The sequence below is a fragment of the Mchenga conophoros genome, linkage group LG8 (assembly GCF_057382185.1).
Source record: "Mchenga conophoros isolate Kocher_MC1m ecotype Shallow Benthic linkage group LG8, M_conophoros_male_GT1.1, whole genome shotgun sequence".
Lineage (NCBI taxonomy): Eukaryota > Metazoa > Chordata > Actinopteri > Cichliformes > Cichlidae > Mchenga > Mchenga conophoros.
The window spans coordinates 29,634,057-29,653,214 of NC_140533.1; the positions used below are offsets into that span (position 1 = coordinate 29,634,057).

Consider the following 19,158-nt stretch of genomic DNA (forward strand, 5'->3'; position numbering starts at 1 on the left):
CCTCCCCGCTCTCTTTAAATAAGAGGACGGAGCTAACAGCAGCACCTGCGCGCAGCAGATCATCAGACAGACGTGACGTCGTCATTAGTTTGTAACAGCGGGGAGGATCTGAGAAAGAGGAGCACGCACAGTTTTCAGTTATAGTGAACAGGTTGAAGGAGGCAGATGCAGCAGATCTGCTGACACAGTGAAAAAAACACCGACAACCTCATCCACTTCACCCCACCTGCTGCTGCTCCCGTATCTGTGTTACTGTCATCTCCTCACCCGGCCGGGAGGAGCACACCAGCCTGACTAACACTCCTGCAGGTATTTAGCATCACAAAGAGACTTAGACACATTTACGGAGCGCAGCTGCAGCTGCACGAGGTTATTTATAGAGATGTATGCATGCAGGGGAGGAAATCACACTGCAGGATTTATAAGCTAATTTGTTTCGGTGTCAACATTTCAAAGTGAAGAAAACAAATGCAAACATAAAAAATGTATTCAAGACAGAATATATCCAAGAAAAAGTCTGTAAGCGTGGATATCTGAGGCACTATCAAATATTTATGACTGTGCAGTCGTGACACCAGCCGACAGCGACGTTAATAAATACCCATGGCGCCGCGTGCATTTCCACACGTGACACGGTCACTGTGGAACTGAATCAGGATCTGAGGGTAAATACGGTCGGTGTTCTTGTGCACAGTGTCGGGTCAGCTGCAGACTTCAGGTTTAGCTCTGCTCTGGATGAAGCCGCCGGAGAAAAGTCTGAATCCAGTAACAGTGGAGGCATTTGAGAGTCGCTGATGATGACGAATAAGAAACCATCAAATAACCATGTCGTCCCCCCCCCCCCCCCCCCCGTGTCTGCAGGCAAAGAAGGGTCCCTACGCCTTCCTCTGGGACATGGCGGTGCTGGAGTACGTGGCCCTGACGGATGACGACTGCACCGTCACCGTGTCGGGAAGCAGCATGAGCAGTAAAGGCTACGGCATCGCCATGCAGCACGGCAGCCCCTACAGAGACCTCTTCTCACAGAAGTAAGTGAGCTCATGTTGCGGAGGAGGGAAACCTCCTTATTCCCAAACTGCACCTGTAAAGCTGAACTTTACCTGGCAGGAGTCAGGGTGGAGTCGGCTGGAGTCAGGGTGGAGTCAGGGTGGAGGTGGCAGGAGTCAGGGTGGAGTCGGCTGGAGTCAGGGTGGAGTCGGCTGGAGTCAGGGTGGAGTCAGGGTGGAGGTGGCAGGAGTCAGGGTGGAGTCAGGGTGGAGGTGGCAGGAGTCAGGGTGGAGGTGGTAGGAGTCAGGGTGGAGTCAGGGTGGAGGTGGCAGGAGTCAGGGTGGAGGTGGCAGGAGTCAGGGTGGAGGTGGTAGGAGTCAGGGTGGAGTCAGGGGGGAGGTGGCAGGAGTCAGGTTGGAGTCAGGGTGGAGGTGGCAGGAGTCAGGGTGGGGTCAGGGTGGAGTCAGGGTGGGGTCAGGGTGGAGTCAGGGTGGAGGTGGTAGGAGTCAGGGTGGAGTCAGGGGGGAGGTGGCAGGAGTCAGGTTGGAGTCAGGGTGGAGGTGGCAGGAGTCAGGGTGGGGTCAGGGTGGAGTCAGGGTGGAGGTGGCAGGAGTCAGGGTGGAGTCAGGGTGGAGGTGGCAGGAGTCAGGGTGGAGGTGGCAGGAATCAGGGTGGAGGTGGTAGGAGTCAGGGTGGAGGTGGCAGGAGGCAGGGTGGAGTCAGGGTGGAGGTGGCAGGAGTCAGGGTGGGGTCAGGGTGGAGGTGGCAGGAGTCAGGGTGGGGTCAGGGTGGAGTCAGGGTGGAGGTGGCAGGAGTCAGGGTGGAGTCAGGGTGGAGGTGGCAGGAGTCAGGGTGGTGTCAGGGTGGAGTCCGGGTGGAGGTGGCAGGAGTCAGGGTGGAGGTGGTAGGAGTCAGGGTGGAGTCAGGGTGCAGGTGGCAGGAATCAGGGTGGAGGTGGTAGGAGTCAGGGTGGAGGTGGCAGGAGGCAGGGTGGAGTCAGGGTGGAGGTGGCAGGAGTCAGGGTGGGGTCAGGGTGGAGTCAGGGTGGAGGTGGCAGGAGTCAGGGTGGAGGTGGTAGGAGTCAGGGTGGAGTCAGGGTGGAGGTGGCAGGAGTCAGGGTGGAGGTAGTAGGAGTCACGTGGAGTCAGAGTGGAGGTGGCAGGAGTCAGGGTGGAGGTGGCAGGAATCAGGGTGGAGTCAGGGTGGAGGTGGCAGGAGTCAGGGTGGAGGTGGTAGGAGTCAGGGTGGAGTCAGGGTGGAGGTGGCAGGAGTCAGGGTGGAGGTAGTAGGAGTCACGTGGAGTCAGAGTGGAGGTGGTAGGAGTCAGGGTGGAGTCCGGGTGGAGGTGCGTACCAGAGGAGTTGGACTTACAGAACGTGCACTCAGCTTGTTCCTTTAATGGTGTAAAAACATTTAAATCCAGAAACACGCGTTGCAGATCCGATCAGCTGTTCATAGCTATCACATGTCTGCTATTACCTGCCAAGACAGGAAGTGATGTCATTTTCCATGTAGTTTTTCCCCTACAGGGCCTTTCAAAGGTCTCCTGCTGTTTACTGGAGTCGTGTCTGACTTGGTGCCTTTCTGTGTAGTTTCTGGGAGACTCAGAACTCAAACTGCACTGCTGGAAATCGTTTATTTTGATGCTGTTTTTTGTGCAAATCGTGCACAATAATATTTATTTTGTTTTTCCTGTAAATTTCCTGTGCTTGCAAACTATTTTGTGCAACTTTTTTGCCTTTACAGTTTTGAGGGACAACATCTGAAACTTCACAAGTAAAAAAACTAAAAGTATTTTGTAGTTTATTGCACTTTTGTGCAATTTATGTAATTACTATGGACTTAATGCATGCATGTTATTAAAATTTGGGATATAGCTGTTGTATTGACGTATAACAACTTGACATGCTCCCAAAGATGGCACTACAGCAGGTAAAAGTAAAAGAGATCAGCTCTGCAGACTTGGTTCTGTGGTGGGCTTTAAAGGGTTAAAACAGCTCACAGAAGATGTTCAGGCTAATATCTGCCCGAGCAGGCCGAGCCGCAGTGAATGACTGTCGGAGGTGTAGAGTGCAGTCCAGCTGTACAGCGACTGAAACGTGTTTCATTGTGATGTGGAGCGGTCTAATTCCTGCAGTAATGTGTTCCCCGTGTTCAGGTGGGAGCGAATGATCTGATGGGTCTGCTGACATTGTGATAACGTGAGCCTAACGTCAGCTGGATTGATGTTAGCCTATAACCAGCTGTTGTTGTTGCCAGCTGTCCGGACATGTGACATGTGAGCGTCACATGTGACAATATCGGGAGTAAATGAGGAGGAAGAGGATGCTCGGTGGCGTCTCCTTCATATCTTTAATACCAGAGTTTAGATACGCCTCCAGCTTCTCCTTCCACATGTGTGTCTCCAGCCACACAATCAGTCAGAAGGCGGAGTCCAGTCACTGCATTCAAATATGGCGGGGAACATGGCGGCTTCCACAAACAACAAACCTGCTCTGGAGGTTTAATTACATTAATTATAAGTTTATGAGGATGCATCAGTTTGTTGGTGCAACTACACACCACTTTTTGTGTACTGACTTTAGGGAACATTATGCTCACCCCATTGGTGTTGGATTACAGAAATCAAGAGGTGCACAAACAGGTTCGTGAGGGCAGAGCACGTGGCGTTGGTCCAGATGTCCACACTGCATCACGTGGAAATGTGAACGCCCGCTCCGATGTCTGACCCATCCGACCTCATCCCGGGAGGCTCAAACATTTTTCTGTGCTTGTTTCAATAAAAAAGTGCAGATCTGAGCTGCTGTGATGTAAATGTTACATCTGCAGTTTCTCCATGTTTGATCAGTCCAGGTGCACGGCGCCCACGCTCAGCGCCGCCAGTGTAGGAAGCTTTATTTAAAATAGATATGGGTTCATAAAGCAGATAACGCGTACGTGCTGAAAACACGGGCTCTCTCGCTTTCCAATGATGTTTCTGTTTCCACGGAGGCTGTAAACACGATCGCCGGGGCGCGATGGCGTCGCTCTGAGTTTGAGCCTTAAACGACAGTCGGAGGCGCGACTGCGCGGCAGCGCTTTGAATAAAAGCTTGTGTTTTGTGCAGCGAATGTGAGCCTGAGGAGGAGTTAAATCAAATCAAATCAAATCAAATCACTTTTATTGTCCCATCACATGTGCAGGCACACTGGTACAGCACATGCGAGTGAAATTCTTGTGTGCGAGCCCCACAAGCAACAGAGATGTGCAAACACAACAACACAAACGAGCAAAATACAAGAATGGCCAACCTGAAACTAATAAATATATGTACAATATATAATAGTGTATGCATTTCTGGATGTGTATACTAAATATTTTCCTACGTGTGTGTGTGTGTGTGTGTGTGTATGCACATTTTTACAAATTAAATAGTTAAAAAAAAAAATAAATAAATAAATAAATAATAATAATAATAATAATAAAATATATAAAATATACAGAGTTGAATATGTGCAAATGATGAAGGCTGGAGGCTTTTGTCAGGAGTTTGATCCCCTTTGCTGACATTAAGGCTTCATTATCTTCCTGTAAATCCTCCGATGTGAGTGAAGAGTCCTCACAGCGGCGCCGTCTGAGCCAATTACGGCAGGCTGCTTTTAAACGTACGCTAACGAGGCGACACTTTGACTGGAGGATGAATCGGTGTCACGCCGACTAATCTGAAACTTCACGGAGGAGTGCAGGTGTTTGAAAGTTGGAGAAGTGCTGCAGCGCGAGGTGAGGAACACCTCCTGCAGGCAGACTTTGCTCGCCATTAAATCAATAACCGCGCTCGGCGCTAAAGTCAATTAAGCTCACATGAAACGAGCCCGTATTAAGGGCAGCGTTGTGAAGCAAATGGGATTATTATGTGTAAACAGAAGGCCGCGTGCTAATTACTCACTCGATTTTGCGAGGCAGATGTCTCAACACGGGCTGCGAATTTTGAGGAAATTCAATCTTCCCTCCAGATGAAACGAGCGAGGCCGAGAGCCCCAAACGCAAATTGATCCCAGAGCGAGTTTAAACACCTCGTAGATCATTTAGTAAATCTCCACATTATTACATCATGAAATTAACACCGAGCGCCCGAAAACTCAAAACTTTCTCATCCGTCTCGTATCGATCGGCTCCGAGAACGAAGAGGAAGGAAGCTGATGTAAGAGGCGACCCACGTCGACAAAGTGGCCGCCAAACACAGGAAGCTAGTTTTCGTGGGGTTTGAGAGCTTCACACGTCCTTCCAGGAAACAGGTCGTTAATACTGAGGTAAAAGTGGAGCAGGTGGACAGAAAACACCCGTCTGCCGCTGAGTCTGCAGGTCCAGAATTTTAATAAAACCTACGACGAGATTTATCCTTGAAGCTGTCTCCAAACGTGAAACAGAGGCTGAGACAAAACCAGGTCGACGGTGAGGGATGATTGGTCGCGACTCAGGAAACAATCTGAAGTTTTTATAGCACAAATAAGCTCCGCCTCCCCTGCAGCACTGAGTGTGTGCGAATGCGGTCAAAGCCCTTTCCCCGCTGTGCGAGAGCCTCACTCCAGAGTGCTCGTGTCTAACCTTATGCACAAGATGCCCTTTGACCCTGCTGTAGGAGACGTGTGGTTTTACACTGTGTGAAAATCCTTGAATGCGCACAGACGTCAGTGGATCCTGGAAGCTGACAGCTGTTTGTAGCCTGTTAGCCTGAGTCAGTGTCTGACGGCAGCCTCCAGATTCAGGTAAACAGTCATCGAGTTGCAGTGATGGTAATATTATCCACAGCGTGTACAGCGTTCCACATCTCAGCGTTCTGCACTGGCCTGCTGGAGGTTTGCAGCTCGCACGCATTAGAAGAGCCCATCCCTCCTCTGCTCCGGCACAGAGGAGCAGATCCCGGTCCTCTTGGTGGGCCCTGTTCAGCTCTCCTACAGTAACTGGCCGTCTCCTGGAGTCTCCTCCAGGCTCTGGAGACGGTCCTGGGAGACACAGCAAACCTCGATGTGCCACCCTGGAGGAGTTGGACTACCTGTGGAAACTCTGGAAGGTCCAGGTATCACCTCATGCTCCTTAACTGACCGGATCAATATCCCAGGAGTTTAACGGGCTCGATGCTGCACTCGGATTTAAACACATTCCTTTAACTTTGGTTTTGGCTCTTTGTTAACATCCACTGCTAACTCGAACCACATTATCCGTGCTGTGAGCACCAGCACATCTGGTGGGTCAAGTATGAGATCAGTAGCAGCACAAAGCACAGCAGAGCTCACGATGGTTTCTTCCAGACTTTTCTTAACTTTATTTAACCGGCAAATGAAAGTGGACAGGCCAGCCGGACAGGTGGTGAATTCAAACCGTTAGACGTTTCCCCTCCAACTGTCACGGACCCGGGAGTGTCACAGGGAACGACTTAATTCATATTAAAGAATCTGAGTTAGGTCCAACCGCCGGCTGACTTCAATGAAACCTCTCGTCTGTGTCGCAGCAGGCCTCCTCACCTGCCTCCCAGGTGTGCACGCTCTGTGATTTGGCGTGGGGAATGAAAGCAGCTGGAGTCCGAGGAGCCGCTCTGAAAGCGTCTGAACCGACCGCGTGAAGTTTGGGAGCAGCCGTGACTCTCTGTGTAATCCTGCGACAAACAGGAAGCCACAAACAGCCGCTGTGAGCGTTAATAGAGATTTTAACACAAAGCATTAGCAGCAGCACCGCTGTGCTGCGAGTGCTTCATCACCACAGAAAAGGGGAAATGGCTTCTTCAGGCTGCGTTAGAGGCAGCGTGGGAGGGCCGCCCGGGGCCCGACTCCATGAAATGTCAACTATGCCTCCTCCTATCTTGTCTTCTTCATCCTTTGCTCTCTGCTTCCTCATCCTCTCAGGTCCTGTTCACGCAGCGGGTTAATCCCGTTTCTCTTTAAAGCTTTGAGACTGTCCGCTTTGTCACCGAAGAGCGACCACAGGACAGGATAACACAGCACAGCCATTGAAATCCAGGGAACACCTGCACAGTTCAATAGTAAATCAGATGAATCCAAGTTTAATCTGCCTCGGGTCATTGTAAGAACCGGCTGAGAGGTGACCCTCAGCAGGAAGCTGCTCCAAGAGAAAGCTGATGTCCAGTTACAACAATGTTTGATGGGCGAAGGAGCAGCAGGGAAAAACTCGTTTGTGCACGTTTGTTTTTAATGTTTTTCCTTTGAGCAGAAATGCTTAAAGAGCCACGTGATTCTGACCGCCGCACATTTTCTAGCAGCTGCTTTACTGTGAGTCTCAGTAAGCCGGATCGAAGTGCGCATGGATGGGATTTCCTCCTCTGCCTGCGGATAACCGTCCTGTATTAAAGCTTAACAAGATGTTTGGGGGTGATAGCCAGCATGTGTCTCCCCCCCACAGTTACACGCAGAGAGCCTCTCGCAGTAATGGAGGTACCACACAACACCTCCTCAGTCTGACAGCAGCAGAGGTCTGTGTTGGATGGGGAGAAGTCAGTAACTTCATGTTAACATTTTTCTGACTTTACCATAAAACACAACAATGACCAGATTAGAGCAAATCTAGGAAGTCCAAATGTTTCAGGAGAGGAATCTGCGGATGGAAAATGATCGTACCCAGCAGCTCAAGTTCCACTCATGATTTCACAGAGGATGAATCCTCTCAGTCACATCCTCATGCGTCCATCCACCGAGTTCTCTCGGCTAGCTCTTTCCCCTTGGACGACTCCTGGAGGGCGTACCCTCGCTTCTCCTTTCTGACCTGAGCGGTGTCCATCCTATTTCAGACCTGCTTCCACAACGAGGCGACTCGCTGTGCATCAGCTTACTGTACAGCTTACTGAGGCTACCACAACCTGGAGTATCCACTGACACCAACCATCAGCTGTGAAGCTTCGGACAGTTCAGTTGATGTGTGTCTGCAGACTCTTAAACTTCAGGGTTTAGCAGTGTTTTAATATTTTACTCTGGGATATGAGAGCGATGCCGATGCTCGTATTCAATCCTCAACGAGCAGCAAAAAGAGTTAAAGTAGGTTTTGATTGGGCCTCATCACCTCCTCTGGCCTCAGTCTGCAGGAGATCTGAGGCGCGAGTCTGTGAAAGGAGCTGGATTTGCATGATTGTCGTCCTGCTTTTGTTCCTCTTGTGTTTCCAGCTTCTCCATCATGGCGTCACCTTTTACTCCTCCTCCCTCTGTTCCTCGCACCTCCTCCTTAATTAAAGGTGTTTATTTAGGGATTAATTTGCGCCCCGAACGGAGACAAAACGCTCCTTCCCGCCCGGCTCAGCAAGCATCCGACAGCCCGAGGCGCCCCGGCAGCACGGCGCTCGGGGACGTGTAGGAATAATGTGCTCGGGTGTTAAATTGAGAGCAGAGCTATTGTTCAGCACAAAAACCATTATCTCCACATTTCCAACCATCATTTTAATACCTCGTCCCATAACTGCTGTATTACCTCATGTGATAATCCTGCCATTAATAACCTTTGCAGACTTTGTTGCTTCTGCTGCTCATTTGTGCTGTGAAACTATTTTGTCCTCGGGCTGTTTCGGGGGGGTACAGATGGAAACGCCGGCGCTCTGACCTTCAGCATGTTCACGCTGAGCTGAGCAGATTAAATATAGCAAATTGGGCTCTGATTGTACTGTAGCTGAAAGTGGTTTGGACTTCTGTGGTCATGGCAGAGTTGCTTAATTAACTACATAAATGAACAACAGCACCAGGCCTGCTGGCTGAAACTGCCACCAGGTCTTTGTACAGGACGCGTAGCCATGTGAACACGTTCACGTACCCAGCCACATGTTCCAGGTTTCCAGAGGATCCGTGCTCCTGGTTGCTGGGATACGCTGGCGCTCTTATTTCCACACAAAATGCTGAGAAACTCATTAATATGAACTTTTCATCAGATTTATTCATCCAACGCCAAAATGCAGCAAGAGTCACCTCAAGACCCTTTATGTTGTGAGGTTAAGGACCCAACAACAATACAGACAACGGCCCAACAATCAAACTGCCTCCTGTGAGCGAGCGCTTTGGCGTCAGTGGGACAGAAAAACTCCTGTTTAACAGGAAGTAGGCTCAGGGAAGGGGAAGCCATCTGCAGCGACCGGTTGGGCGTGAGAGGAGGAAGGCTGGACATCTTCCTGTCACAGAAGTCGGCCTCTCCACTGACTGGGCAACGATATTCAGCTAAATCAGAGTTTGAAGAATAAATGATTTATTTTCAGCCGCATCGAATCACAACGACAGTCGGGGCGCTTTATGTTGGATAAATGCTGATTTGATCCCGTCTCTCTCAAAGAAATGAACAGTCTCTGCTGAGTTACATTTATTTTAGCGCAGATCTCAACCAAAGACTCAGGAAAAACATATTTTGCTGTAGAAAAACTCTGAACCCTTGAAGCTTCGGCCCCATGCACAGTCTGAGGTCTGGGGACTGGCGAGACCACTCCGTATCTTAATGTGCTTTGTTTGGGTCATTGTCATGATGGAGGATCCATACACCACGCCACTTCAGTGTTCTGGCTGAGAGAAGGAGATTCTTCTCTGAGATTTTACCCTACGTCCCCTCAATGTGGTGTCCTGTACCCCTAACAGAAAGGTGCAGTGTGTTCAATCAAGCTCCTACCATGTAGATTTATTCTGATCCAAAACTTCTCTCGTGATCCCATGAACTGAGATCTCGAACGGAGCTCCAGACTAGCGCTGCCACAAATGATTATTTTGATAGTCGACTACGCACTGATTATTTTTGCGATTAGTCGACTAATCAGATCATCATCCATTGGACATAAAACTACAGCTTATTGCACCAGCAGCATCTGCTCTTATATATCATTAGCTTACAGCTTGAAGTGTTTAAGGTGAAATTTGCAGATTGTTTCAGTGAAGTTTAATAAACTCCTTGCTATCTAAAATATAACAGGACACCGGAGTAAATTCTGCAGCATCTCACACTTCTGATAATCAGCTGTCTGCTTGACGTTTATTCAGCTGTGTAAAAACTTTAATCTCAGCCAAACCGATTTACTCAGGAACAAATAAAACACTGAAAAAAGCCAAACAATAACATGTTTAAGTTATCTAAGTGACTCATATATCATGTTTAACCTGAGTAGCGAAAGACTGCGGTGGGTTTGAAAACGATGTGCCGGGAGTCCGGTGTTCTCACGGCTCTAGCTAGCCTCGCCCCCGGCTAGCTATCGAGCTAGTGGGTAACAGACGTCTCCGAAAACGTCGGAGCGCTTTTGAAAATATGTGGTGTCCTGATAAACTGAGCAGATATTTGAGGTTTACACAGCTACATTCTCGCCTGAAAATATGTTAAACGTTTATTTTGTGACCCAGAAAGAATAATAAGAGTAACATTAAAACTAACTAGCTGCCGCCATTGTTGGAAACTAAGCTGGGCTGCGCTATGAATTCTGGGACACAGCTGCTTCTTCTTCTTCGGGGTTTAACGGCAGCTGGCATCCTTGTACATGCAGTGCTGCCATCTTCTGTTTCAGTCCGTTATTACACTCTTAAATCCTGCTATTATTCCTGCGTCTTTTGCGATCTTACAAAGCTTCAAACGACACGTCGACTATTAAATCAGCCGTCGACGATTCTGATAGTCGACTAATCCTGGCAGCCCTACTCCAGACCCAGAGCGTCTGACCCCAACAGCTGTCACCTTCTCACCAGGCTTCCTGCTGATGGTCTTGTAGTTTATTCCAGCCTTGTGCAGGTCTGCATCTTCTCCCTGACGTCCTTTAACAGCTCGTTGGACGTTGGAAGAAAGCGATTCTGTCGTGCTTCATAAACGACGAGACAATATCAGGAGTGTTTCCAACTGATTGACTGTAACTCACGTGAGCACTCGGCTAATCTGTGGGTCGCTCCGTCACATACGCATCAGGTTATAACTTTTACGTAACACATTTTTCTGGACTCTTGGTTGATATTCTGTCTCTCCATTAAAATAAAACTACCATTAAACTTAGAGGCTCTTTGGACGTTCAGCAGGAGATGAAATATTATCTCCCCACTGTCACATGATCCCTACGACGGCGGTCACGTCAAAGACCTTATTCTCTGCTCTTTGGTTGGTTTCAAACTGTTGAGTCATCGTGGGCGGAACGACAAATAAATCCAGCTGCTGTGCTGAAAGGATGAAGCCACAAATCATCACCTGCATTCAGCCTCAGCGGGGGAAAGGAGCTCAGTGCAGAAGCTTACGATTGATGCGCCGTGATTATTTTTCAACGACGGCGAAATCCCCGTCGCGTTGAATTCGATGGTTCACAATCTCATTTCATGGAAAAGTCTGAATCTTGGAACGCCTCCCCTCGTCTATAACATTGATTAGCACCGTGTAACACGTGGTGTAATGGCCCATAATGACCCCCCGGGCAATGACAAAATTACAGCCGTGATGAGCCGAGGTACATCGCTCCGTACCGTGGTACATCGCGGGCCTATTGTGGGATTTTTTGGCAAATTTAAATAATTAGAGCGAGAAAGTCTCGGCCTTCTCCGAACTGTCTGTTCTTCTTCACGTCGTAGGTTGATGTCGTGAGGTAAACTGGGCCACGCGGACGCGCAGCTGCTCGCTGTGATGCTTTTTCTAGTTTTGAATCATCAGCTTTAATTTGTTCCAAGTGTAAAAACTGCCTCTGCAGATCAGATCTACTTCATCAGATCTTAATGGGAAAAAAATCGATGCTTCTCTCAGCTGAAAATGTGTCTATTCAGAGCCTGCGGAGTCTTGTACAGCAGTTCACAGGCCTGCAGGCCAGTTTTCCCATGACTTCAGAAACAGGACGTGTTCCTGAGTAAAGAGGGCGCGAGGTCGAACGGAGATGAAGGACGATGGGATACCGAGAACAGCCGAGAGCATCGACAGGCTCCGACCGTAACGAGAGGGGAGGATTTAAAAACACACACTGATGCTTAGACAGTTACATCTTATGAAAGCGCACCTGACAAAGTGAAAGAGATTAATGTGATTACATTTGTTATATTTAGTTTTGTTTGACAGTGGCTGACGGGGGGCGTCCCCTTCAGAGGCTGTGCTTCCTTTACAGCATCCTTAAAGCTCAGTCTGTGCACTTTCCCTCTGTCCTGTTATTTCTTCTTTGTTGCTTTGACTCAGTCTGAACTGTTGTACCTTCTACACTTTCTTTGTTATCAGTGCAAAGTGTAACGTTACTAATACAGCCCTGATAAAAAAAAGCTTAAGACCACCTGAAAAATGGCCAAAACTCATATTTTGCATGGTTGGATCTTAACAAAGCTCAGAGTCGAGCTTCAACATGCAACAAGAAGAAATGGGAGGTTTTTTTGAGCCTGCGATTTATTGAGAGCAACACTTAAACTGAAACAGGCTAAACGTGCTTAAAGGCCAAAAATGTGGATTTATTGTCATTTTCTGTCAGGTAGTCACACCGTCACCACGTTCTGATGGCAAAGGCAAAAAAAGTTTCCTTTTTTGAACATTGTCGGTTTCTTCTTGTCGCAGGTTGAAGCTCTACTTGGAACCTCGTTAAGATCCAACCATGCAAAATGTGATTGTTGCCATTTTTCAGGTGATCGTAAACTTTGGATCCTGACTGTATGTTCTTGTTGTAAGGAGCAGGCGTGATCGGTGCACACGTGTCGGTGGGTCGCTCGCTCCTGTGTCGTTCTGTTTTCAGACGCCGTGCATCAGCAGCGGGAGATCTAACAGCATGAAGGAAGCTAGAACGGGTTGGAAATGTCAACACCAGCTTTTATTTCTTTGTAGTTTGTTTGCCAGCAAAGACAAAAAGAAACACATTTTCGTCCACAAACGTGTGTTTGGATGTATTTGTCTTTGGAAAGCAGGAAATCGGTGTTAAGCGGACACCTTTTGCTTCGGCACATCTCACACTTCATGTAAATAAAAGCTGGAGAATCAGGAGAATCGCTTGTATTTATCTGAGCTGGACAAAGTAAGACGTTGAGGTGCGTTCTCACGGTAGGCTGGGATTTATTAGGCGCTGCAGAGCGACTGTGACTCTGCTGCGTGTGCAGAGGAGACGCCGCAGTAAGACTGTGTGACATAGCAGCGAGCGCGACGTCCCGCCCGAGGGTCGCAGACTGTTCTTGTTGCCTTCGGGTAAGAAGGATTAATTGGTGTTCTCTGCGTCTCACCTGCTGCTCTCGTCTCTTCTTCCAGGATCTTGGAGCTGCAGGAGAAAGGCGACCTGGACATCATGAAGCAGAAGTGGTGGCCCCGCGCCGGCCGCTGCGACCTCAGCAGCCACGCCAGCGCCCACCCCGATGGCCGCTCCCTCAAGCTGCACAGCTTCGCCGGCATCTTCTGCATCTTGGCCGCGGGCCTGCTGCTGGCCTGCCTGGTGGCTGGGCTGGAGGCTTGGTGGAACAGCAACCACTGCCGCCAGGAGCAGCCCAAAGAGGTGACCGAGCACAGGGCCCGGCGGACGGGCCAGCGGGGGGAAGACACTGCCACACTCTACTTTAAGGATCCAGCCGCAGACGCGAGCCCCGACTTAGTGGAGCTCCAGTACACCCAGCTGTAGAGGAGAGAGGTTTAGGAGTCAGTCTAGTGTCGGAGAGCTGGGGGACAGAGGGCGGGAGGCAGGGCAGAGTAGGTAGATGTGCTCTGTGCCGCTGACTGAAATCAAATTTGGTCTCTTCTCCTTATTATTACTACACCCCCTTCATGTTTTTATTTTACCCGTGCATCGCTCCCCACCCACCCTGTCCCCAACTACCAGGGCACACTCCACCTCACCATTACCTTTACTAATATGCTCATAAAACGACGAGGCCTTACGAGCAAACGGTGCCGAATTAGCTCAGCCAGCCAGGGATCAAATCCCAGCGTGGAAGCACCCGCAGACTTTAATGATTAATTCCCGCAGCAGCGGCTCTGTAGCATTCAAGGGCTCGGTATTGAATTATTGCTATAAACTCATTTTGTGTGGTAAGGCTTTGGTAATTTTCTGCACCCAGGGGTTGTTAAAAGAGATTATAATTAGCAGGAGAGGGTGGGAGCTTGCTGAGGCAGAGAAGGACACTTACGGAGTTTTTAGCGTGGAAAGAAAAAGTTGTTTGTCACATTAAACGCAGCTCGACCTGCGTTTCAACAACCGTGCACTGTTGCTGTTGGAAACTGGAGCCTCACCAAGTGCCTGCCGAATAAGAATCACTGAGAACTCAGCGACCACCTCGCTCTTTTATGAATGAAACACACGCTGCTCTTACAGCCGAGCTAATAGTTACACCTGCGGTTCGTGAACGCACCCCCGATCGATATTAATGAACGGCCGCCTCCTCGAAAGCTGGAAACATCCCGTAATTGAAACGTCTTTAGTGGATAATTATCCGGAACTTCTGCCGTCACAGCAGGATCGTATTGTTCCGATTTAACACGACGTCATTAAAAAACACAAATCTGTGTTAACCTCTCAGAGTGACGCTGTCCCTGTGCCAAACAATAGGCTCTGACGTACAAGTGCTCCGTGTAATTTTACGCTGCTGCCATTTCAAAGTGTGAATGTGGGAACTTTGGCTCTGCAGATGAGAATCTGACAGTTTCAGTGGCTGCTGCTGCTGCACATCTGCAACAGGCCATAAAGCTTCAATAACAAAATCTGACTCCAAAACAAATTCAGCATCAGCTCATCGAGTTTCGTCCCATCGGAGTCGTGAACGTGCGGCTCTTTAGCTGCTAAATGTTCCACTTTGCTCACCTCGCTGGGCTCCAACTGTCTGCTGTGTAAAGTGGCTCTTTAGAGCTTTTTTCCCTGAAAGGGCCACAAAAGATTTATGCAGGGAGCTCATCAACGTAACCTTTCACTCTGTCTGCAGCCACAGAAGCAAGCGTGCAGGAAACTCAGTAACAAAGATCAGTACTTTCCGTCAGTATTAAAATAAATATCCAATCGCAAACTAAGTCATTAATAATCAGGTTTCATGCATAATCGTTAGTGGCAGCCAATCTCCTCACACCAGAGCTGTGACATCACTCAGCATGAAATATGGACATGAGTTTAAATGGGACATTTTGACACCGGAAACACCTTCAGTCGGATGGTTTCTGTGCAGAGTGATGCTTCAGACATCAGCCTGCAGAGAACAGAGCGAGGCAGCCGTCTGCTTCTGTGTCAGTGTGAGAGGATAAAAGCTTTGAACAGAGATCAGCTGGCCTCATATAACACAATACCAACACAGGGCAGCGTGCAACTACAGATGAATTTGGACGCCCCATCACAACTCAACAAGCAGCCCATCAGAAAGCACTGACCTGCAGCACAAAGCTCCCTGTAAAGTCTCAACCACCCAGACATCTGCTAATAAACATCCTAGAGTCTCCCCGTGCACCAAAACTGGAGCTCAGACTTCTAGAAAGGTCTGTTAGTACAACAACGTCCCAACAGCCGTATAGTTGGTCAGATAATGTCATTAAAAATGTTCCAGCAGCACAAACATGGTCCACAGGTCCAGTTCAGGGACTTCAGTTGGCTGAGGTGGAGAATAGCAGACAGCTAGCAGCTGCAGCCGCCTGTGTCACCATCCACCTGCCAGTCAACATTGGAGTCTATGCGGTAAGACTCACTGATGGGGACAGCCCCAAGTGGACAAGAGAGGAACTGCAGCTTGTGGCAGTTCCACAGTGAGTTCAAATTACCAAAAAAACCCACAATCCTCTGTGAAACTGAAATTATGTCACATGCATCATTTGAATAAGCTTTGAGTGACCAGAGTTACTCACATCTTTATTTATAATCACAACAACAGTTGCCTCAAGACAACTGTAAAGTAAAGACCCTCCAATAATACAGAGAAAAACCCAACAATCATATGACCCCCTATGAGCAAGCACTTTGGTGACAGTGGGAAGGAAAAACTCCCTTTTAACAGGAAGAAACCTCCGGCAGAACCAGGCTCAGGGAGGGGCGGGGCCATCTGTTGCGACAGGTTAGGAGTGAGGGGAGGAAGGCGGGACAAAGAGATTAATGATCAGCTGATAACTACGATGTGGTCGCTTCTGACTCCACAAAACGTACGATGACAGAAGCTGCGATGCTAAACCCGAGTTAGCTCCATTCAGCCTTTGACTCCTCCTTCCAGTCATACATGACGTTTGTTATTGGTTGAGAACCACCAAGTATTCAATGTTAAACATGATGGTGGGACAGAAATACAGGAGGAGAATGGATGTTGGGGCTACACTGATACTGACGTGTGTGCTGTGTGTTACAGTGGTTATTGTGTGGTCTGTATATTGTTTGAAACGGGGACACGGGCGCTACCAAAGACACCGCTCGAACACGAAACTGACCTCAGACCTGCCTTTCCATGTCCTACCTCCAGACATCAACAACATACACCTCCCAGCACTACGCAGGGCCGACCTCACCTCACTGTGCGAACACCCCCAGACAGGCTTCAGTCATGTGACAGGGGACAAACGGGCAGGAAGGCCTCGATGTGGATCCATAAACTAAAGTGTGAGCAGGCAGTGTGCACGCTGGGTGTGTCACCCTTTAGCAATAAGATCTGTCTCCGACATCCCCGTCCATAACCCCTGGTTCTATCACTGTGTCACGTCTTATTGCAAATTATATGTCAATGTGGACACCCCTGTTATCTATCTCCTCTCCTTCTCTCCATCTATCCTTTTCATTTTTTGATTTACACTTGACTGTCTATGATCTCGTGCAGGTTACTAAGGATTACAGGCTGGCAAGGGTTTCTGGTCCATTGACATATAATGACATTACAACTGCTTCATCGGAGGGGAGGAGGGACATTTGGACAGACAGAGAGAGAGGCTGGGATGAAGCAGAAGCTATTGATACAGGTCAGAATAGACCTCCTATATACAACCTTCTAAAATACGACAAAAGAAATCAAACACATCTGTGCCGTCGCCAAGCTCCTCTTTGTTTTTGTTCTTTCCTTTCGGGGGTTAAAGTCTTTCTGATTTTCTGAAACTAAATCTGCAGGCATACAGGAAGTCATTTTTGTCAGTTTCCAGCACAAATTCAATTATGTCTGTGATCATCTTAAAGGTTAGAACTCATTCTTCCCCTGGTATAATGCTTATTAAGCAGCGTTTGCTAATTAGAGGAGTGTAGAATAATAATAAAATAAAGAATTAGGATTTTGCTCTATGCAGATGATAAAGTTGTAACCTTCTGAGAACTCGCTACTAACGCTGCATCCCGTCATCATTAGAAACCTTCCCGGTTCTCACGGTGCCTTTTCTGTTTCTCCTTGCTTTCTCTCATTTGGTCATCTTTAACTGTTTGAACACATCTCATAAGGGCTGACCTCACACCTCAGTTTGACCTGTTTCGGGAGAACAGAATCACCAAGGTTCACGACAAACTCAGTGCCTTTCACGCAGCTTTTATTGAGCAGTGTTTGCATAAACCTTTAAAAATTCATCAAGACATCTACGAGAAATGGAGCAGCTCAATATCAGAAAGCCTGATAAGGCTAGTTTTGAGTTGGTGGCCATAAGAATATTGGTGATCGTGCCTACAACCAGCAAGCAGCTCCGTGGAAGGCCTGCACGTGCATTTGCAAACCTTTGCCTTGAATTTAATTTTAACATTGCAAGGAGCCAAATCTCTCACAGGACAAGCAGTGAGTGTGAATCGTGTTGAGGTGACTGAGAAGCTTCAGGAAACAGCTCAGGAAAGCAGAATTTTGCATCTGACCCTGGAGAGTATAAGATGCTTCTGGTTGAGCCACTTTCAGCCCTGGATACTGAACTCTTCCCCTTAAAACTCTGGGTTTTAAGGGGAAGAGTCTTTGGGTTGTAGATGGAGAACCAGCTTTTATCCTTGACGTAAACTCACACGAAAACTCCCACATGTAAGAAAATCTTTTTTGTTTTTCACAGGCAAAGTCTTTTTGATCGTACCTTCTGTTTCTCCGTCTGAATCAGCTCAAAGTAGCTGCTGTGTGAAAGTGGCAGCTGGCAAATTTCCCTGATGGAGCCAGACTGCATTAGAAAAAGTCTGACTTTAAGACTTTTGGAGAGCCACTTAGCTAACAGCAAATTAGCTTCACAAAGCCAGACTCCATTTCAGATTTCATTGTAAAAATGATCCAGTCAACTGAAGTGGCAGCTGGAGCCTGAAGCGTTCAATCTGAACAGTGTGGCGTTCACATGTGATGTCACTCGCCGTGAACCCGGCGATCTCCTTGAAAAAATGTTGCACCTGCGCCTGGATCGTTTTTCCTCTGCACAGGTTCTGATCGATGCTTTGAGAGCTCTCGGACGTTTTGAAAATAAAGGTCAATAACAGCTTAAGAAAGTCATGCACTCATCTAAATACTTGTATCAAGACCTTCTGACCTAAGCGTCTGGGTCAGCAGCACTTTATTGATTAAGATGTCCATCGATCGACTGAAAACCACAATGACGAACGCAGAAAATATGGTTTTGCTTTGCCAAGCCGAATCTAAATTGAAAGAAACGATTTGCCTCACTTGACCTTTCATCTTATGGTGTCAGTAGCTGGTAATAAAGTTTTGACCTATCGGTTATTGCTCGTTTCTAAGCCTAAAATAAGACAGCGAGATGATTAAGACTGTAGATGATTGCTAACTGCGGCTTTACCGAGTGTGCTTATCTGGAGGCTTTGACCACGTTGTGGATTCAACGATTAAATGAAGACACAGAAATGTTGTTCTGAATTTTATTGCACGCGTGATGAATATTATTACCTGCTTCCTGAGGACTGCATGCCGTGTGTCATGTTTCCAGACGTCTGTGGCTTTTGTTCAGCATTTCTGTGTTTGTTATTTAAGTGATGACCGAGCAAATTTAACTCTTTCATTAAAAAACTGACTGTTTTTGAAAATCAGTATTGCAGTAAAACAGGATTCTCCTCCATTTAAACGCGCTTGGTGATGCTGGCTGGTCAGCAGGAGGACTAACTGCAGTTGGTGGTAAAGAGCAAACCAACGATACCTTTAAACCACACCTGGAAAGCTGGCAGGAAACCTCCGGGTCTCAAGTCCTACACGAAGGATTATTTTGGTCTTCGTCTCTTTGCCACATAAAATTCCTCAAACCTGCTGAAACATGGACTGTTTTTGGCACCTACACAGAACTGTCGTAGAACTGATGGGAAACACGTGTTGGGAAGATGTCGGGCTACTTTGTGCTCATTGACTTTTCTAGAAG

The 19,158-nt window shown here is 48.0% G+C and overlaps 1 protein-coding gene and 1 long non-coding RNA gene across 8 annotated transcripts in view; one reads left to right on the top strand and one right to left on the bottom strand.

Annotated features, from left to right (window-relative positions):
* The window catches only part of grid1b (glutamate receptor, ionotropic, delta 1b), a 618,013-nt gene that overhangs the window by 594,816 nt on the left and 4,039 nt on the right, over positions 1-19,158 (top strand). For 2 of the 3 annotated variants that reach the window (XM_085285493.1, XM_085285495.1), the window contains 3 exons: positions 862-1,028; positions 13,162-13,402; positions 16,677-16,815. In XM_085285493.1, coding sequence (XP_085141619.1) covers positions 862-1,028; positions 13,162-13,402; positions 16,677-16,815 — 547 coding nt within the window. The remainder of the gene's footprint in view (positions 1-861; positions 1,029-13,161; positions 13,403-16,676; positions 16,816-19,158) is intronic. The other variant, XM_085285494.1, reaches the window with a different exon arrangement.
* Positions 1-19,158, bottom strand: part of LOC146569165 (uncharacterized) — a 94,624-nt gene that overhangs the window by 60,445 nt on the left and 15,021 nt on the right. For all 5 annotated transcript variants that reach the window (XR_014893691.1, XR_014893692.1, XR_014893693.1 and 2 more), the window contains exon 2: positions 13,137-13,519. This is a non-coding gene — a long non-coding RNA (uncharacterized LOC146569165). The remainder of the gene's footprint in view (positions 1-13,136; positions 13,520-19,158) is intronic.